The sequence below is a fragment of the Anolis carolinensis genome, unplaced genomic scaffold (genome assembly GCF_035594765.1).
Source record: "Anolis carolinensis isolate JA03-04 unplaced genomic scaffold, rAnoCar3.1.pri scaffold_11, whole genome shotgun sequence".
NCBI lineage: Eukaryota > Metazoa > Chordata > Lepidosauria > Squamata > Dactyloidae > Anolis > Anolis carolinensis.
In genome coordinates this window covers 16,135,764-16,158,538 of record NW_026943822.1, presented here as the reverse complement: position 1 = coordinate 16,158,538, position 22,775 = coordinate 16,135,764, and the positions used below count along the sequence as shown (strand labels likewise).

Here is a 22,775-nt window from a genome sequence, read left to right as displayed (position 1 = left end):
TTTTGAGTCATCAGCTGATTTTTCGATCTTGGCCTTAATTGCCTTTGTTCTGATGGCTTGCTCCTGGGCTGCAAGGATCAGGCCTTCTGTCTCCTTCTTCAGGGTCCCATTCGTGAGCCAGAGCCAGGTCTTCTCCTTATCAGCTTTTCCTTCAATTTTGTCAAAGAACTTTCCATGTAATGTTTTGAGGTGCCAGCTGTCAGCTCTAGTTTGTAGTGCGGTTTTCTTGTACTGGTTTTTTGTCTGCTGTGCTTTGAGGAGTTTCTGATTTTATTATTATTATTATTATTATTATTATTATTATTATTATTATTATTATTATTATTCTGGGGACAAAGAAGTGGAGGAGGAACACAGCATCTGATGCAAGGTTCGGCCAAGGTTCTTGCTTGGCATCATTTTCCAATACTAGACAGGCAATTGCCCCCAGAAATACCACAGAGAGACACAAAGGATATTGTATGGGACTCCAGATTTTAAATTTGTGCAAAGGCATTGCCAGTGCAAGAGCTTGTGGTAGGTTCCATGGGTATCCATTCATTCAGATGGCAATTGGGATACTATGTAAGGAGTTATGGCACAGTTATTGTATGGCACTATTATTTTGAGTGGGAGTAATGATGAGCCCAAGGATATTTGTGGCCCTCACCTCAATTTTTAGGGTCTCTAGCTATTTAATATATGTTGTTGAAGGCTTTCATAGCCGGAATAATTGGGTTGCTGTGAGTTTTCCAAGCTGTGGCCATGTTCCAGGTGCATTCTCTCCTGATGTTTCGCCCACATTTATGGCAGACATCCTCAGAGATCGTGAGGTCTGTTTGAAACTATGCAAGTGGAGTTTATATATAATGTCCTGGGTGGGAGAAAGGACTCTTGTCTGTTTGAGGCAAGTGTGAATGTTGCAGTTGGCCACCTTGATGAGCACTGAATAGCCTTTCAGCTTCAAAGTATATATTTTCAAAGAATTCATAGAATCATAGATTAGTAGAGTTGGAAGAGGCCTCATGGGCCATCCAGTCCAGGGGATTCAAAATATATGAATTCAGATGCAGGTAGTGTTCTATTCATGGTTGTGCCAAAAGTAAACTTGAGTGGTCCTTCCAAAGTTCTGGCCAATGGGTACAAAGTCATCACTGACCATCCTAAATATTGGGTTGTTGTGCATTTTCCGGACTGTATGGCCATGTTCCAGAAGCATTCTCTTCTGACGTTTCGCCCACATCTATGCCAGGCATCCTTGGAGATTGTGAGGTATATTGGAAAACTAAGCAAGGGAGGTTTATATATCTGTAGAAGGTCCGGGATGGGAAATAGAATGCTTGTCTGTTGGAGGCCAGCTAACACCTCCCAACAAAGGATTCCCCCAGGCAGGAAGCAGGCAGGCTTTGAAGCTTCCAGGCTATTCAATCAAGGTGAACAGTGCTTTTTGGAGAGAATATCTGTATTTTATAATGCGTTTTATGAATGTCTTATGTAAGTTAATTTTTTAACTGATTTATAGTGTATTGTACAGTTTTTATATGTGTGTTTTATTGTAAGCCGCCCTGAGTCCCCTGTTGGGTGAGAAGGGCGGGATATAAATATTGTAATAAATAAACATATGATTGAATGGGTGCAATAACTTCACTGGCTGGCTGGATCCAGATTATCTGCCTTGAACTGGATTATATGGCAGTGTAGACTCAAATAATCCAGTTCTATACGACAGTGTAGATCCAGCCTCAAGCACCATTCCTAGATTCCAAAAACTCCTACCAAAGGAAACTAGGTTGTCTTTTTTTCTGCTCTCCTTCTACCAGGTGAGCCGTTTACATAAAAACTTGTCTGTTGCCGAAGGGTATTGTTTTAATTATTCGGGGGCTGTTTTTATTATATTTTAATTATGTTCATTGTGGTTTAATTACGTTTTAATATGTAGGTGTTGTTTAGCTAACACTGCAAGCTTCTGTTTTCAGGCTGTGTCATATTAGCGTTAACCTCCTTGGGTATGGTTTGAGGTAGAAACATAATGTAATTAAGCCGTCGGTAAAGTAAATAACTTCATTTAATAAGGCATAATATAAGTGAGCCTGTGGGCTATGCATGCGAATCTTTCACAGTTCACAATTCACTTCTTAGCACCTAGTTTATCTTTGGTTAACATCATCAGAGCAACTCAAGATATGAATTCAACGACTCTTTTTTGTGGCTTGGCTCCTTCTGGTAGTAAAGTAATAGTAGTTAATGGGAAATGTCGTGCTTTGATTGCTTGCCAGTAGGAATATACTCTGTGAATGGTCAAGACAACTACAGAAGACCAATAACTCTAGCAGAATGGGAATCTATTTGGATAAAAAAATTGAAATACACATGTGCAATGGACCTGAAAGAGAATTGGCTAAAAATGTTCCACCGCAGGTATATCACACCAAAGAAATTAAACCAAATGTATAGGAATACTCAAAAAAAAATTGTTGGAAATGCGAGGAACAAGAGGGAAGTTACTTTCACATGTAAAGAAAAAAAAAATATTGGGAGAAGGTCCATAAAATTTGTCAACAAATACTCAAGATAAATTTCCCTAGGAAAGCGGAGTATTATTTATTGGGTATAACAGACCGGGATATTTACTTAGATAGTAATGATGATATCCTATTTACATATTTAACTACAGCCGCTAGAATTAGTTTTGCCAAAAGATGGAAGCAAAAGGAAATACAGTAGAGTCTCACTTATCCAACATAAACGGGCCGGCAGAATGTTGGATAAGCGAATATGTTAGATAATAAGGGCAGATTAAGAAAAAGCCTATTAAACATCAAAATAGGTTATGATTTTACAAATTAAGAACCAAAATATCATGTTATACAACACATTTGGCAGAAAAAGTAGTTCAATACGCAGTAATGCTATGTAGTAATTACTGTATTTACGAATTTAGCACCAGAATATCACGATATTTTGAAATCATTGACTACAAAAATGTGTTGGATAATCCAGAACGTTGGATAAGCGAGTGTTGGATAAGTGAGACTCTACTGTACCGAATATGGAAGAATGGCTACAGAAAGTGAAAGAGATAAACTAACTTTTTTATTAAAGAAAAATACAGGAACTCCGATAAGATATACAGACTGGACTAAAGTAGAAGAATTTGAAAAAAGAAGAAGTTGAAGGATAATAGTTAAAGAATAGAAGGATGAAACTTTTTTGTACCTTTCTTCGTAAGTTTTTTAGTAAAGCAAAGAATCAATGACTAAGCCAATAATAAAGGACATCTCTTTTTTTAGTGTTTGTCCCTATTGCTACAGAAAAAGAGGCTGATTCAATATTGTTCTTTTTTGTATCACCCTCTTTTGTTTATATAGAACGGGAAACGCAAAGGCGAAGATAGAAGCCTTTTTTATCATTTTCATTATACTTTTTTTAATATATTTTATTATAATATATATATATACACACACACACACACACACACACACACACACACACACACACACACTAGCTGTGCCCAGCCACGCGTTGCTGTGGTGTTGTCTGGTGGTGTTGGTGAGAACTTGTTGAGGCTGGATGGCCATCTGTCAGGAGTGCTTGGATTGTGTCGTCCTGCATGGTAGAAGGAAGTTGATCTGGATGATCCTTAGGGGTCACTCCAAACCTTAGGATTGTATGATGTTGTTGTTATTATTATTATTAGTATTAGTATTAGTATTAGTATTGAGAGGCTGGGTGGCCATCTGTTGGGAGTGCTTGGATTGTGTCCTGCATGGCAGAATTGGGTTGGACTGTGTGGCCTTTAGGGGTGTCTCCTAACTGTCTGAAGCTATGATTTGATGTGTATTATTATTGTGCAGATATTGGATGGCCATCTGTCAGGAGTGGTTGGCTTGTGTCCTCCTGCATGGTAGAAGGAAGTTGAACTGGATGACCCTTAGGGGTATCTGCTAACCTTAGGATTGTATTATTATTATTATTATTATTATTATTATTATTATTATTATTATTATTATTTATTGAGAGGCTGGGTGGGCTGAGTAGGTTGCTAGGAGACCAAGTGGGCGGAGCTTAGCCTTCTAACTGGCAGCAATTGGATAAAAACAATTATTCCTCTGCCTCTAATTAGGACTTTATTTTTCTTTTCTTTTTGTTGTATGAACGTAGAGGCATGGATGAGGGGCAGTGCTGCCAAGTTTAGTGTTTATGGGATGTGTAGTTTTGTTGTTTTGTCCTAGGCCGAAACGCCATTACCCTTTTATATATATAGATATATATTTCTTTCTTTTTCTCTTCTCTCTTTTTTCTTCTCTTCTTTTTTCTTCTTCACTTTCTGTCAAAAATCATTGTTCTCACACTTGCGTTGTTACTTAATTATTATATATACCAATAAAATTTATTTTTAAAAAACAACTACAGTATTAAGCCATGAAGTTATGATTGAAACACAGTAAAAGAAGTTCTTAATATCTCTTATTTGTCTTATAGGGATCAAGTATATACTGTAAATTTAAATGAAGTTCCTAAGGGAGAAGTAGTTCCAAGCAAGGTAATATTGGAAAAACTAGTTTGTTATTTAAAAGAAAAGGATATATAATTCCTGGTTAAAGATAAATATTCTTGTCTTTTTTTATTTATTTGGACAGAAACTAACATGGCGGTCAAAGCAACAGGACAGAGAGAACTGTGCCATGAAGGGAAAACACAAGGCAAGTTTTTGTTATTCCTTTTCATCTAGAAAAATTAATTTAGGTCATTGTTATTTCAAAATGTTAGCCAAGGGCATTTCTAATGCACACTGGAGACTACTGATGCCACTGGGCGTTCTGGCTTATTTTAGCTGGTGTCCGGATGCACATTGGAAAGCACCCAAATACACATTAGTGCCCATTGTGCATCAGTCACTCCACTGGCTATCATTATCATCATCATCATCATCATCATCATCATCATGTTTATTTATGTATACCCACTTCATCTCTCCCGTTGGAGACACAAAGCAGTTTACAATTAAAAGAATTGTATTAATTCTTAATACTATTAAAAGAACTGTATATACTCAAGTATAAGCCTAGTTTTTCAGCCCTTTTTTTAAGACTGAAAAAGCCCCCCTCGGCTTATACTCGGGTGAGGGTCCTGGTTGGCTTATATTTGGGTCAGCTTATACTCGAGAATATATGGTACATTTATTATTTTTCTCGATTATTATTGGTATTATTATGTGTATTATTTTTCTCTATTATTGTTGCTACTATTACACTTATTTTATTCTATTATTATTATTATTAATACATTTATTATTTCGCTATGATCTTATTATTATGTGTCGTCGAAGGCTTTCATGGCCGGGATCACAGGGTTGTTGTATGTCTTTCGGGCTGTGTGGCCATGTTCCAGAAGCATTCTCTCCTGACGTTTCGCCCACATCTATGGCAGGCATCCTCAGAGGTTGTGAGTTGTTACCTCACAACCTCTGAGGATGCCTGCCATAGATGTGGGCGAAACGTCAGGAGAGAATGCTTCTGGAACATGGCCACACAGCCCGAAAGACATACAACAACCCCATCTTATTATTATATTTATTATTTTACTCTATTTATTATTACAGTAGAGTCTCACTTATCCAACACTCGCTTATCCAACATTCTGGATTATCCAATGTATTTTTGTATTTTATTGGTATTATTATCATTGCATTTATTATTTTACTCTATTTATTATTACTTGTATTATTTTCCTGTATTTATTATTATTATTATTACATGTATTATTTTACTCTATTATTATTAAAAGGATACATAAGCACATTTACATTGAAGAAGATGAGAATAATGATTTGATCAGAGTTGGACAGTCTTATCTTAAATTTGAGCTTGATGTAAATATTCAAAAACATTTAACCTACTGATGCCTCAATTAATGTAATTTTATTGGTATCTATTTTTATTTCTGAAATTTACCACCCTCGGCTTATACTGGAGTCAATGTTTGCCCAGTTATTTTGTGGTAAAATTAGGTGCCTCGACTTATATTCGGGTCGGCTTATACTCGAGTATATACGGTAATTTTAAAATATAAATACAGTAGAGTCTCACTTATCCAAGCCTCTGGATTATCCAAGCCATTTTTGCCGTCACTGTTTTCAATATATTGTGATATTTTGGTGCTAAATTCGTAAATATAGGAATTACAACATAACATTACTGCATATTGAACTACTTTTTCTGTCAAATTTGTTGTATAACGATTGTTTTATTGCTATTGATGTTTTACTGGTATAATTGTTTTATAGTCGTGTTACTGATATTGATTGTTTTATCGGGCTAGGCCCCATGTAAGCCGCCCCGAGTCCCTTCGGGGAGATGGGGCGGGGTATAAAAATAGTTATTATTATTATTATTATTATTATTATTATTATTATTATTATTATATTTTGGTGCTTAATTTGTAAAATCATAACCTAATTTGATGTTTAATAGGCTTTTCCTTAATGCCTCCTTATTATCCAAGATACTCGCTTATCCAAGCTTCTGCCGGCCCTTTTAGCTTGGATAAGTGAGACTCTACTGTATATACAAACGTTAAAACAGAATTAAACGTAACAGTATTAAAATTCCAGTATATCTCAGTGTAATGTAGGCCAGTGTAAGAATATTTACACTATACTGCTGGGATTTATTTTCATTCTCTCTCTATTTTTCAGTCTGTCTTCTTCTGGAATGACTCCCACTTTGGGGAGAAAGCTGGGATAGGAATAAGTCAAATAAATAACTTATCTTTCTCCTTCATTTTTTTTTAGGATGAATGCCATAATTTTATAAAAGTCTTTGTTCCCAGGAATGACGAGATGGTGTTTGTTTGTGGCACGAATGCATTTAATCCCATGTGCCGTTACTATAGGGTAAGGACCAATGGCCCAAATTAGGAACAAAAACCTTTATCCATTCCCAACACTATCCCCATACACACAGAAATTATTATCATTTTTATCTTGCCTTTCCTCCCAATAAATAGTTTTCTTTTCACCATCAACACCTTATAACTTAAAATATGAGAGTGGTCTGAAAGGTACGATTAAGTCAAGATTTGAACCTGGATTTTCCAGGTTTTAATCCAACAGTTTAACCCTTGCATTATATTTTAAAGTTTGTTTTGTTTTGACCAAACAAAGGCTGGAGATCATATCAATCATATCAGTTGTTTCTTGTGGCTAGTTGGGCATTCATGTCTGTGGCTCAGTCAAAGCCCTTAATGTTCCTCTTCATTGAGATTTTTTTGTATTCTTGAATCAGAACGAATTCCTGTACTACTCAGTGGCCAACCAGATGTATCCAAGAAGACCTCAAGTAATAATAATAATAATAATAATAATAATAAACTTTATTTATACCCCGCCACCATCTCCCCAACGGGGACTCGGGGTGGCTTACATGGGGCCATGCCCAGAACAATACAATATAACAAAATATAAATAAAACAACAAATCATCACGCATTAAACAATACAATAAAAGAAAATATACACTACAATAAACAAAATCAAAAGAACAGTAGAACAATAAAACCAAGGGCGGGCCACATGAACACTAGGTTAAAACTCGGGGTGAGAAAGTAGTTTTGGAAAATGGAAATCTCCATATCCTTTTGGAGATTTTATGATCTTTGGAAAGGCATGACCTTGTTAGAAGTCATAACCTTTTGGGAAAATGACATTCAGGTTTCTCAGCTATTAGACTGATAAACTTAGATATCACTTTGTTCTGTCCAGGACAAAGATATGCCAATGCACAAAACACACACACACACACAGTTTCAGAATAGTTCTTTTAGTTGCCCAAAAACATCTACTCTACTTAAAATATATTTGCCTTTAAATTATGCTCTCAGGAGACAAAAATGAGCAGACTTCTTTAGAAGCAACATAGTTGGTTTACTCACGATCTTCATGTATTCAGCATACAGGTACTTTGCTTATCAATCCAGTTACAGATAGAATTCGATGTAGTTTCTCTGTGTAGGTAACACAGAGCAACTTTCTCATAATCAACAGTCCACAGTCTAAAGCATCTCTCTATTCTGAGAGTCTAATAGAGTCTCGGTAGTGTGTTTCAACTAGCTTCTAAATACATATGTCTCTAAAAAAGGTAAAGGTTTTTCCCTGACGTTAAGTCCAGTCGTGACCAACTCTGGGGGTTGGTGCTCATCTCCATTTCTAAGCTGAAGAGCCGGCGTTATCCGTAGACATCTCCAAGGTCATGTGGCCAGCATGACTGCATGGAGCGCCATTACCTTACCTATTGATCTACTCACATTTGCATGTCTTCGAACTGCTAGGTTGGCAGGAGCTGGGGCGAACAGCGGGCACTCATTCCGCTCCCGGGATTTGAACCTGGGACCTTTTGATCCGCAAGTTCAGCAGCTCAGCGCTTTAACGCACTGTGCCACCAGGGCCATTTTTACTGACTTCTAAAACTGTACCTACAAAGTCTATAAGCATACAGTTCTTGCTGGCATCTGAAAGCATAGTGTTCCTCCTGAAGTCTGAAGCATGTAGCTGTTCCTAAAATGGAGTCTGTGTCCTGAACAAGCCCAGATCCGATCACATTCTCCGCCAGCATGGAGTTAAAGAAAACTGCAAACCAATATACACATATACAATACAGTCCAACAAATTATTTCCAACAAATAGGACATGGGAGCATAATGTCCTCTGACTTTGCCCAGCTCCCTAGAACCATTGCAACATGTAGACCCTTTCAGATGTAAACACAAGCTGCCTTTGCATGACTGATATGGAAAATGCATTCAAATCTAATGTTGTGACCCCACCCACCCCTGCATCAGGCTGTTCCGCAGAGCGTCAAGTGACACCACCAAGCAATTTATCTTTCTTCTCCAGTTGAATACCTTGGAGTATGATGGCGAAGAAATTAGTGGCTTGGCGAGATGCCCGTTCGATGCCAGACAAACCAACGTCGCCCTCTTTGCTGGTAGGAACATGTTCCGTAATGAATCTTGAAGATAAATGGAATAGAAAGATGTTCAAGGATGCTTCAGGGAACTATTGCATCACTATGTCTCCGGGTTATTTTTTAGGAAACAAAACTGCTCCTTTTATTTATTTATATTCAGAATAATATGGCGTGTAGAACCTCCATATCATTAATATAATAATGAATATAGGACAATTGCCTATCACAACTCTTGCTACTTCCTCCCTCAACCTACTTTACCAGAAGGAGAAAAAGAGATTCATCTTGGTGTCAATGGGTGAATAATATTTCTGAGCGATTTGGCGCAGTTTGTCCAGCTTCAGCCATTGGGCTAAATCCAATTGCAATTGATATATTGCTATACTAATAATATAATATACTAGCTGTGCCCGGCCACACATTGCAGTGACAAAGTATGACGGTATGGGAAATAAAGTATTGAGGAATTGATGGTGGTTAAGGTAAAGGGTAAAGGTTTTACCTTACATTAAACCATTATAAATGGGTTATATAGCTGTGTGGAAGGGCCTTGAGTCTGCACTGCCATATAATCCAGTTAAAATCAGATAATCTGTATTTTATAGGCAGTGTGGAAGAGGCCTAAGTGAGGCCCAACTCTGCCTGTCCCCTGGGCTGAGTGGGTTGCTAGGAGACCAAGTGGGCGGAGCTTAGCCTTCTAACTGGCAGCAATTGGATAAAAACAATTATTCCCCTCTCTCTAATTAGGACTTTATTTTTCTTTTCTTTTTGTTGTATGAACGTAGAGGCATGGATGAGGGGTTGTGCTGCCAAGTTTAGTGTTTCTGGGATGTGTAGTTTTGTTGTTTTGTCCTAGGCCGAAATTTCATTACCCTTTTATCTATATAGATAATAATAGTACACTATTATAATTGAATATTTTTATTACATGTAATATTACTACTAATATTGCAATATGGTTGCATAGTACAATACAGTAATATATAATGCTTATTTAAAAATATTTTTACTAAGTAATTTTAAACCTAGAAAGGGTGAGAACAATATTGGGTATAGGAAAGAAAGTGAGAGGGAAAGGGAGGATGATGTGGGAAAAGAGGGGGGGAAATAAAAAATAAAAAATAATATATAATGCTTATGTATTGCTAATAGTCTATGAAGGAGCAGCTTTGTTTTCTCTCATGGACCAGTATCTACATAACAGACCCCAAAATACAAACACTGGCCATCTCTACAGTGGAAGAATGACCGGAGTGTGGGTGATATGACAAAGAAGCAATGCGGTTACTTTGGGTTTAGTATAATATTGAATCTTAATACCCACTATGCACTGTTGTTCCACAGATGGCAAGCTATATTCTGCAACAGTCGCAGATTTCCAGGCAAGCGATGCCGTTATTTACCGAAGCATGGGGGATGGATCAGCATTAAGAACAATAAAATATGACTCAAAGTGGATAAAAGGTACTTTTGGAAAATACTAATAATGGTAATTTACTGTTTGGTGTACATGGTCCCTTTTCAATTCTTCCATAATTTTGAATTACTGTATATACACGAGTATAAGCCTAGTTTTTCAGCCCTTTTTTTAAGACTGAGAAAGCCCCCCTCGACTTATACTCGGGTGAGGGTCCTGGTTGGCTTATATTTGGGTCAGCTTATACTCGAGAATATATGGTACATTTATTATTTTTCTCTATTATTGTTGCTACTATTACATTTATTTTACTCTATTTTTATTATTATTATTAATACATTTATTATTTCACTCTGATCTTCTTATTATTATTGCATTTATTATTTTACTCTAATTATTATTACTTGTATTATTTTCCTGTATTTATTATTATTATTACATGTAATATTTTACTCTGTTATTATTAAAAGGATACATAAGCACATTTACATCGAAGAAGATGAGAATAATGAATAATATATAATAATAATAATAATAATATATTACTACAGTTATCATGTTTCTCTATTATTGTTGCTACTATTACATTTATTTTACTCTATTTTTATTATTATTATTAATACATTTATTATTTCACTCTGATCTTCTTCTTCTTCTTGCATTTATTATTTTACTCTATTTATTATTACTTGTATTATTTTCCTGTATTTATTATTATTATTGCATGTATTATTTTACTCTATTATTATTATTATTTTTAATATATTTTTACTGAAGTTTTACCTTATAAGGTAGAGTAAATTAGCATCAAAAGAGTGAGAACATTCAATTGTATAGAAAGCAGGAAAACTGTGATTAAAAAAAGGATCAAAAAGGGAGAGAGAGAGAAAACAACCAACAACCAAAAACAAAGCTAAAGTGTCCATATTTATATATATATATATATATATATATATATATATATATATATATATATATACACACACACACACACACACACACACACACACACACACACACACATATATACACACACAGACATATATATACACACATACACATACATACACAAAAATCTGAACGAATGGTGATATAAAATGCAAAAGTACTTGGCAAAGAAACACACCAAAAAGCAAAAGCAAAAAAGCATTAGACACTTTGAGTAGAAAGTATTATTAAAAGGATACATAAGCACAATTACATTGAAGAAGATGAGAATAATGAATAATATATGGTACATTTATTATTTTTCTCTATTATTATTGGTATTATTACATCTATCATTTTTCTCTATTATTGTTGCTACTATTACATTTATTTTACTCTATTTTATTATTATTATTATTAATAATACATTTATTATTTCACTCTGATCTTTTTATTATTATTATTGCATTTATTATTTTCCTGTATTTATTGTTATTATTACATGTATTATTTTACTCTATTATTATTGAAAGGATACATAAGCACATTTATATTGAAGAAAATGAGAATAATGAATAATAATAATAATAATAATATGGTAGCCCCAGCTCCTGCCAACCTAGCAGTTCGAAAACATGCAAATGTGAGTAGATCAATAGGTACCGCTCCGGCGGGAAGGTAACGGCGCTCCATGCAGTCATGCCGGCCACATGACCTTGGAGGTGTCTATGGACAACGCTGGCTCTTCGGCTTAGAAATGGAGATGAGCACCAACCCCCAGAGTGTGAGTAGATCAATAAGTACTGCTCCAGTGGGAAGGTAACGGCGCTCCATGCAGTCATGCCAATGACCACATGACTTTGGAGGTGTCTATGGACAACGCCGGCTCTTCGGCTTAGAAATGGAGATGAGCACCAACCCCCAGAGTGTGAGTAGATCAATAAGTACTGCTCCAGTGGGAAGGTAACGGCGCTCCATGCAGTCATGCTGGCCACATGACCTTGGAGATGTCTACGGACAACGCTGGCTCTTCGGCTTAGAAATGGAGATGAGCACCAACCCCCAGAGTGTGAGTAGATCAATAAGTACTGCTCCAGTGGGAAGGTAACGGCGCTCCATGCAGTCATGCCAATGACCACATGACTTTGGAGGTGTCTATGGACAACGCCGGCTCTTCGGCTTAGAAATGGAGATGAGCACCAACCCCCAGAGTGTGAGTAGATCAATAAGTACTGCTCCAGTGGGAAGGTAACGGCGCTCCATGCAGTCATGCCAATGACCACATGACTTTGGAGGTGTCTATGGACAACGCCGGCTCTTCGGCTTAGAAATGGAGATGAGCACCAACCCCCAGAGTCAGTCACAACTGGACTTAACGTCAGGGGAAACTTTTACCTTACATATGGAAGATATCTTCAAGGCTATCTAGTTTTCTCCTTGTCAAAGTAGTGTTCTGTGGATAGGCAGGCATCAATCTGAGAGCTACCAAATATCTGTTTAAATCTGTTATGATCTTTATTTAAGTGTCTAACTCTTGCAGCGTCGGATGACTCAAAGCTCAAATCTCTTCCTTTTTTGTCTTCATCTGGTCCAAGAACAACACTCCCCGCCACTCATATAGGTTAATGAATGAAGCTGTAGTAACAAAAGGCCGGAGCTGTAATACAATTCCTCGGAGGCCTTTTTACAGTCCATTAGCTGACATTAAGAGACTGCACATTCATTGGAGCTCAACTTCTTCATCCGTAGTTGGAAGTCCGAAAGTGCTTTGGAATAGTGGAGCTCACTTTGGCATCTTTATCCAGTAGAACAGTTGCAAAGGCAACATGTCTGTAATGCATATAGCAGGCATGGGCAAACTTCGGCCCTCCAGGCATTTTGGACTTCAACTCCCACAATTCCTAACAGCCGGTAGGCTGTTAGGAATTGTGGGAGTTGAAGTCCAAAATGCCTGGAGGGCCAAAGTTTGCCTGTGCATGCTATATAGAGACACTAGCTGTGCCGGCCACGCGTTGCTGTGGCAAAGTGGTGGTGGTATGGGTTAAAAATTGTTGTGTAATTTTTATTTGACGTTATTTGCATTTTTTAAATTAATTTTATTGTAAGTTATCTTTTTATTTATTATATTTTATTATTTTCTTGTATTATTTTTAGTTATTTTCTGTTATTATAGTATTTTATTGTATTAATTTTTTAGTGTTTTTTATTATTTTTTATTGGGTTGCTAGGAGACCAAGTTGGAGGAGCTTAGCCTTCTAACTGGCAGCAATTGGATAAAAGCAATTATTCCTCTCTCTCTAATAAGGACTTGATTTTTCTTTTCTTTTTGTTGTATCAACCTAGAGCCGTGGATGATGGGTTGTGTTGTCAAATTTCGAGGTTGGGGGGCCTGTAGTTTTGTTGTTTTGTGGGTCGCCATGATGCCATCACTCTTTTATATATATAGAAGATGTACTAGCAAAAAAGGTTTATGAAAAAGCTTATTCCAGTGGCATCTTCCATGTTTCTCCCATTCTGCTGCCACCTCGTATCCTAATACTGTCCCATTATTGGGTGCATGCATCTGTGAAATCTGGATCCACTCAACTCGAGGCACTGAATATTATTTCTTATTTTGTCTAATTAATTTATAAGTTGCCTTTTCCCCAGAGTGGGACCCAAGGCGGCTTCTGAAAATAGTAAGCTATTTTTTGCCATACATGTATTTGCCATACATAGCATATTATTTGAGAGCACAGAAATGCTGGACCACTCTAATAAGCACCATGTCAGACTACACAGAGAAGACATTGAAATCCTCATGCAACATAAAAAAATGTTTTTACTTTTTTTCTTACTATTTTTTTCTTTTCTTTTGTTGTTTGTTTTTCATTTTGTTTATTCTTCAGCACTTTTCCCTCACTATCCTATACTTATTATGTTTTCCTAGCTTTCACTGTAACCTCGCTTATAACATAATAAAAATTATTTAAAAAAAGAAATCCTCATGCAACATAAAGGAGGAAACCATGAACATGAAAAAAATCTGGCTACCAGTATTAAAATCAGGACGGTAAATAAAGAACAACACTCAGAAAGCAGGGTAATTCCAGACAGGAAATAATCAGGGCCAGTTAACACCACCCAACAAAGGATTTCCCCCAGGCAGGAAGCAGCCAGGCTTTGAAGCTGCAATGCTAATCAAGGTGGCCAAATTATTTATTTTATTTATTTATTTTTCAAACTTATATGCCGCCACTCCCCTAGGGCTCGGGGCGGCTTACAAGAACCGGCTAAAATCAACAATTTAAAAACATCTTAAAACATCTTTAAAAGATCTTTAAAAATATCTTTAAAACATCCTAAAAGCACCTTTTAAAACATCTAACATTTAAAACATTTAAAACAAATGCAACATTCACACTTGCCTCCAACAGACAAATTTCTCCCACCCAGGACATTATTCCACAGATATACAAACCTCACTTGCCTAGTTTCCAACAGACCTCACAACCGCTGAGGATGCCTGCCATAGATGCGGGCGAAATGTCAGGAGAGAATGCTTCTGGAACATGGCCAGACAGCCAGGAAAACTCAAAGCAACTTAATGATTCTGCCCATGAAAGCCTTCGACAACACATTTGCCATACAATTTAAAAACAATGCTGAGAAATCGAGGGATTTCAAATCTCTGATAAAGAGAGATGTTGCATCACCATGCTACAATTCTTATGATTCTGCAAAAGTGGTGTCAAAATGCATTAATGCTACAGTGTAGACTCATAGCTGCAACAGTTGCATTAATTCTATAATGTAGATGCCTCCCTTGATGCTTCAAGAACTATTTGCAATGGCTATTTTGTGCGCTGGTACAGCAATTATTCCATCTTCTTCTTGCCATATTACATTATTACGATTTTACCATTTATGTGTTTTAAATGCAATTTTTATCCTGTATTTTTGTTTTAATTGATATATTGTATTACTGTTTTATCTTTTTATAGTGTGATTTGTATTATGTTGCCTATATTTTGTCCTATATTGTTTGGGCCTCTGCCCCATGTAAGCCGCCTCGAGTCCTCGCGGGGAGATGGTGGCGGGGTATAAATAAAGTTTTATTATTATTATTATTATTTATTGCCATAAGGAGTAGACAATAGTTAATACAGACTAATACATATTTGTTTATCCTTGGTAAGGAAAACACTGCAGCTCACCTGCTCTTTCTTGGTTTTTTCAGAACCTCACTTCCTTCATGCCATTGAGTACGGGAACTTTGTTTATTTCTTCTTTCGAGAGATTGCCATGGAACATAATAATTTAGGCAAGGTAAGAATAAGTACCGTTATTGGTTATGAATTTCAGGAACATTTGTAGAAAGCTAAAGTTATGCCTGCTATGACATAGCAAACCTCCTTTCCTTTCTACAACTTCAAAAATATTAAACACACGGGCCTTTTCATATTCTTTATTGCTGGAGGGGTTTGTGGAAACTGCTCTGGTGCCAAGAGCAGAAAACCACTTATAGAGAAGTTCGGCCTCAAATCCAAATGTTACCTTTCTACAAAAACACATATGCACAAATGAACATTGAGCACATTCCCTGCGAAGTTTCACTTTCTGAAGTTCAACAAGTGAACCACTTGTTCATTTCAGGGCTCCTGCAGATGGGTGGAATGTGGCAGGAGATTGTGGTATTTGTTGCCATAACTCTCAAGGTTTTGTAAATATCCAAACCCTTCTCTTGTCTGGTAATTCCTGACATGAGCTGCCACATTTGTTCCCATGCTCAAGTGGGTTTCTTTGTAATTCCGAGATATATCAAAACAACAAATTCCATTCTATCTTTTTAAAAAAATATTATGGCACTATGTGATATGGTAGTTTTGCACCTGAGCTCTGTAATTCTTCATAAAACACTGGAAAACAAAGAAAGAGATAATTTTGCTATTCAAATACAGTAGAGTCTCACTTACCCAACATAAACGGGCAGGCAGAACGTTGGATAAGTGAATATGTTGGATAATAAGGAGAGATTAAGGAGAAGCCTATTAAACACCAAATTAGGTTATGATTTTACAAATTAAGCAGCAAAACATCATATTATACAACAAATTTGGCAGAAAAAGTAGTTCAATAGGCAGTAATGCTACGTAGTAATTACTGTATTTACAAATTTAGCACCAAAATATCATGATGTATTGAAAACACTGACTACAAAAATGCGTTGGATAAGCGAGTGTTGACTCGTAGTAGGGCCACATCAACAAACTATGATGTTTTAGGTTCTGCAGATTCAAACAGTCTCCCAAAAGAATTTATTTATTTATCGTGTCAGAAGTGATCCGAGGGTATAAGTTGTAAAGTATTTGAATACACAAATATTTTTTTAAAAAAACAACAACAACAACAACTAGAACTTGACATTATACTAAATGTCCTTTGACCAGTAGCTGGACACTTGGTGTGCCTTTGGTGTTGCTGTAAGAAGGTCCTCCATAGTGCATATAGCAGGACTCAAGACTACATTGTAGTAATGGTCTGTGGTTTGCTCTTTTCCACACTCGCATGTCGTGGACTCCACTTTGTGGCCCCATTTCTTAAGGTTGGTTCTGCATCTTGTGGTGCCAAAGCGCAGTCTGTTCAGTGCCTTCAAAGTCGCCTAGTCTTCCGTGTTCCTAGGAGGGAGTCTCTCATCCGGTGTCAGCCACTGATTAAGGTTCCTGGTTTTAGCCTGCCACTTTTGGACTCTTGCTTGCTGAGGTTTTCTGCAAGTATCTTTGTAGATATTAGAAAACTATTTCTTGATTCAAGGCATTGGCGTGCTGGCTGATACCCAAACATGGGATGCACTGGCGATGTCAATGCCTTGCTCCTTTCATTGCTGGCTGCTACTTCCCGGCGGATGTCCGGTGGTGCAATGCTGGCTAACAATAGAATGGAATGAGTGGACATGGAAACAATAAGAAAAGGCAAAATTCAAGCAGCTATACTGTATTTATTTTATTTATTTATTTACAGTATTTATATTCCGCCCTTCTCACCCCGAAGGGGACTCAGGGCGGATTACAATGAACACATATATGGCAAACATTCAATGCCAACAGACAAACAACATACATTAGACAGACTCAGAGGCATTTTTAACATTTTTCCAGCTTCACGATTCCGGCCACAGGGGGAGCTGTTGCTTCACCGTCCAGTAGTGGCTGTACTTCCTCATTCCTTTCCTCATGTTTTGCTGGCAGTTTTCTGGTGTTGTAAATTAGCCTCCCGCATAAAGCGTCCCTAAATTTCCCTAATTGACAGATGCAACTGTCTTTCGGGGCTGCATAGGTCAACAGCAAGCCGGGGCTATTAATGGTTGGAGGCTTAACCCGACCCGGGCTTCAAACTCATGACCTCTCAGTCAATAGTGATTTATAGCAGCTGGTTACTATTTATTTATTTATTTATTTACATCATTTATATTCTGCCCTTCTCACCCCGAAGGGGACTCAGGGCGGATCACATTACACATATTAGGCAAACATTCAATGCCTTTTTAACACAGGACAAAGACAAACAAACATAGCTCCGAGCGGGCCTCGAACTTATGACCTCCTGGTCAGTGACTCATTGCTCTCCCGTCTGCGCCACAGCCCCGGGCTAGCCAGCTGCGCCACAGCCCAGCCCCTGTAAGAAGCCACACTTCTTTAGAGGAGTTAGTAAGAGCAACACTGGAAGAATGTGTCCTGCAAGTCAGAGCTCTCTAAGATATGTATCTTTCAAGAGATGTCATGCCTGTCTTGCATTCTCTCCCTATTCAGGCTGTGTACTCCCGTGTGGCCCGCATTTGCAAAAACGACATGGGCGGTTCTCAGAGAGTGCTGGAGAAGCACTGGACGTCCTTTCTGAAAGCCCGGCTCAACTGTTCCGTTCCGGGGGATTCCTTCTTCTACTTTGACGTGCTCCAGTCTATCACAGACATCATAGAAATCAATGGCGCCCCTACCGTCGTCGGCGTCTTCACCACCCAGCTGAACAGGTGAGAGATGAGTGACCTCAGCATCCAAAAGAGAGAGAAGTTTCTCCAGTTCAACGCCCGATGCTAAGTCTGGCTCCGTCCTGTCACTTGGCCTTTTGCGACTTCTTCTCTGTGTCTTGTGCAGCATCCCTGGCTCAGCCGTGTGCGCCTTTAGCATGGAGGATATTGAGAAAGTCTTCAAAGGGAGGTTTAAAGAGCAGAAAACGCCAGACTCCGTTTGGACAGCCGTACCGGAAGATAAAGTTCCAAGGCCAAGGTACAAACACAAAGAAAGCATTTATAATCAATGTTACTCAATATTAGAGAGAACAAAGATTTAAAAGGGTTAAAAATCGATAAACATGAATACAAAGCAAGAGCTTTTGCAGACGATATAATTTGTATTATTGAAGATCCCAGGGCAAGTATCAACAAACGGATTGAGAGTATAGAGGAATTTGGAAATGTCGCAAGAAAAAAATAAACAATTTTGACTAAAAACATATCAAAAAAGAATCAGGAAAAACTTGAACAAATAGCTGGTTTAAAAACATCTTCGAAAATAAAATATTTGGGAATATGGCTGAAGGCAAAGAATAACCAATTACAGTAGAGTCTCACTTATCCAAGCCTCGCTTATCCAAGCTTCTGGATTGTCCAAGCCATTTTTGTAGTCAATGTTTTCAATATATCATGATATTTTGGTGCTAAATTCGTAAATACAGTAATTACAACATAACATTACTGCGTATTGAACTACTTTTTCTGTCCAATTTGTTGTATAACATGATGTTTTGGTGCTTAATTTGTAAAATCATAACCTAATTTGATGTTTAATAGGCTTTTCCTTAATCCCTCCTTATTATCCAAGATATTCGCTTATCCAAGCTTCTGCCGGCCCGTTTAGCTTGGATAAGTGAGACTCTACTGTACTTCAATCAATGTTACATCTGTATAGGATCTTGTTTGTAGCTTGGGGACTGCCTGTAACAGAAGCAATGCCAAAAAGACAGGTATTGGTAAACACTCACTATAAAAAAGAACTTTTTTATCATGTCAAAAGCGACTTGAGAACATACTGCAAGTCACTTTTGATGTGAGAAAATTGACCGTCTACAGAGACATTGCCCAGCAGACGCCCAGCTGTGTTACCATCCTGCTGGGAGTCTTCTGTCATGTTCCTGCAAGCTAGAGCTGCCAGGCAGGAGCTCGCCCCATCTCACAGATTCGTACTGGCAACTTTCAACATTCTGGTAAGCAGTTCAGCCGGCACAACAGTTTAACCCATTGTGCCTTAAAAAATAATAATATAATAATAACTTTATTTTTATATCCCGCTCCCATCTCCCCAGAGGGACTCGAAGCGGTTCACATGGGGACAAGCCCATTTCCAAAACACAATAAAATACATCATAATTAAACCAATGTAAAACAGGTAAAATAGTATAATAAAGGTACCCGATGCCAAAATAGCAGGATTGTATAACTAGAATAATGTACTCAAAACATATAAAATGTATAGAGTACTGTAATCAAAACATATATGCAATTCAAATCTTCCTTGGATAGGGAGTTCCACAGTTGAGGCACTGCTACAGAGAAAGTCATTATGTGTACCTATCAACGTAACTTTACAAGGCGTTGGGACAGCAACAGGGCCTCTGCTAATGATTTCACTGTATCATAATAATAATAATCATCATCATCATCAACAACAACCTCAGGACTGAACTTCAAAGACTCTGGGAGAAACCAGTGCAGGTGGTCCCGGTGGTGATGGGCACATTGGGTGCCGTGCCAAAAGATCTCAGCTGGCATTTGGAAACAATAGACATTGACAAAATTACGATCTGCCAACTGCAAAAGGCCACCCTACTGGGATCTGCGCGCATCATCCGAAAATACATCACACAGTCCTAGGCACTTGGGAAGTGTTCGACTTGTGATTTTGTGATACGAAATCCAGCATATCTATCTTGTTTGCTGTGTCATACAATATAATAATAATAATAATAATAATAATAATAATAATAATAATAATAATACAGTAGAGTCTCACTTATCCAACATAAACAGGCCGGCAGAATGTTGGATAAGCAAATATGTTGGATAATAAGGAGGGATTAAGGAAAAGCCTATTAAACATCAAATTAGGTTATGATTTTACAAATTAAGCCCCAAAACATCATGTTATACAACAGAAAAAGTAGTTCAATACGCAGTAATGTTATGTTGCAATTACTGTATTTACGACTTTAGCACCAAAATATCACTATCAATAAATGCGTTGGATAATCCAGAACGTTGGAATAGCGAGTGTTGGATAAGTGAGACTCTACTGTAATAATAATAATAATAGACGAAAAACAACAGGAAAAACTCAGCCGCTATCAGGACCTCAAGATTGAACTGCAAAGACTCTGGCAGAAACCAGTGCAGGTGGTCCCGGTGGTGATGGGCACACTGGGTGCTGTGCCAAAAGATCTTAGCCGGCATTTGGAAACAATAGACATTGACAAAATTACGATCTGCCAACTGCAAAAGGCATAATAATAATAATAACAACAACAACAACAACAACAACAACAACAACAACTTTATTCTTGTACCCTGCCTCCATCTCCCCGAAAGGACTCGCAATATGTTCATCATTGTCATAATCATTTCTCCTGTATTGAATTTTTTGCCCTTTGCATTACCTTAAACAAACAAACAAAAAAAACGTTGCTTTCCTTCCAGACCTGGCTGTTGTGCCAAACATGGCTTAGCAGAGGCATACAAAACCTCCATCGATTTCCCAGACGAAACCCTGGCTTTCATCAAGTCTCATCCTTTGATGGATACAGCTGTCCCATCTGTCATTGAGGAGCCGTGGTTCACAAAAACAAGGGTCAGGTAAGAAGGCCACCAAAGGCCTGAAGCCTAACACACCTGAAACCAAATAAGAGCCCAGTCACAATGCTCTGGCACTTAGAGGAATGGAGGCTTTCTGCACGATCCCAAAAAGCATCCTTGAAGCTATGCTTGTTACTACAGTCTCCTGAAAGAGCTGAATTCTTTATTATTTGATTTATTATATCGTACTAGATGTTCCCAGCCACGCGTTGCTGTGGCATAGTCCTAAGTGGGTTTTTATTTGTGGAAGGAAGTATGAATGTTGTAATTAGTCACCTTGATTAGCATTGAATGGCCTTGCAGCTTCAAAGCCTGGTTGTTTCCTCCCTGGGGACTCCTTTGTTGGGAGCTGTTAGCTGGCCCTGATTGTTTCCTGTCTGGAATTCCCCTGTTTTCAGAGTGTGGTTCTTTATTTACTGTCCTGATTATATTGTTCTGTATGATTGTACCACTGTAATTTTTATATATTATATTTATATTTTTGTATGATTTGCTTAGAACTGGATTATATGTGGCCCCTTCTACACAACTGTATAAAATCCACACTGAACTGGATTATATGGCAATGGGGACGCAAGATAATCAGATAATCTGTATTTTATAGGCAGTGTGGAAGAGGCCTAAGTGAGGCCTAACTCTGCCTATCCCCTGGGCTGAGTGGGTTGCTAGGAGACCAAGTGGGCAAAATTTCATTACCCTTTTATATATATAGACTAGCTGTTCCCCGCCACGCGTTGCTGTGGCATTGTCTGGTGGTGTTGGTGAGAAATTGTTGAGGTAGTGGTGGTATTGAATGTCTGTTGTATGGTTGTCTTTATGTTTAGTATGCACACTGAAGTGGATTATATGGCAGTGTGGAGTCAAGATAATCCAGTTCAAAGCAGATAATAGAAGATTCTAAATGGGTTATATAGCTGTGTGGGCCTTGAGTCTACACTGCCATATAATACAGTGAGGCCTAACTCTGCCTGTCCCCTGGACTGAGTGAGTTGCTAGGAGACCAAGTGGGCGGAGTTTAGCCTTCTAACTGGCAGCAATTGGATAAAAACAATTATTACTCTCCTAATTAGGACTTTATTTTTCTTTTCTTTTTGTTGTATCAACCTAGAGCCGTGAATGATGGGTTGTGTTGTCAAATTTCGAGGTTGGGGGGCCTGTAGTTTTGTTGTTTTGTCCGCTGCCCTGATGCCATCACTTTTTTGTATATATAGATTAACCAAGAAACCCACTTATCCGAACCCTATTGTGTACAATGTGATAAAACATAGACAGACATACATGGGGAGAGAAACAGAGGCATTGGGAAGCCTGGGGAGGCTGTGCAATTACTCTTCACTTTCAAAGGTTATTCACTGCCACATTGTTGTGTCTCCAAATAACAGCTAGAGCCGGCCCTCATTATTCACAGATTCAACCATCTATGGCTTAAAAATATTTTTTTTTAAAAATACACAAAGCCAACCTTGAGTTTGTCATTTTATGTAAGGGGTGGCATTTTACTATGACAGTGTGAATAATGCGACTGGAGAATCCATGGATTTGAGTCCAAAATCCACAGTCGTCCATATCGGTAATGATGTTGGTGCCACCTGCAGTTTCCGATGGTT

At 37.9% G+C, this 22,775-nt stretch overlaps 1 protein-coding gene across 14 annotated transcripts in view; it reads left to right on the top strand.

The window, feature by feature from the left end:
* The window catches only part of sema6d (semaphorin 6D), a 580,684-nt gene that overhangs the window by 473,875 nt on the left and 84,034 nt on the right, over window positions 1-22,775 (top strand). For all 14 annotated transcript variants that reach the window (XM_062963613.1, XM_062963603.1, XM_062963605.1 and 11 more), the window contains 9 exons: window positions 4,462-4,522; window positions 4,620-4,682; window positions 6,773-6,874; window positions 8,872-8,962; window positions 10,289-10,408; window positions 15,508-15,596; window positions 18,077-18,294; window positions 18,419-18,550; window positions 21,013-21,168. In XM_062963613.1, the coding sequence (XP_062819683.1) occupies window positions 4,462-4,522; window positions 4,620-4,682; window positions 6,773-6,874; window positions 8,872-8,962; window positions 10,289-10,408; window positions 15,508-15,596; window positions 18,077-18,294; window positions 18,419-18,550; window positions 21,013-21,168 (1,032 nt within the window). The remainder of the gene's footprint in view (window positions 1-4,461; window positions 4,523-4,619; window positions 4,683-6,772; window positions 6,875-8,871; window positions 8,963-10,288; window positions 10,409-15,507; window positions 15,597-18,076; window positions 18,295-18,418; window positions 18,551-21,012; window positions 21,169-22,775) is intronic.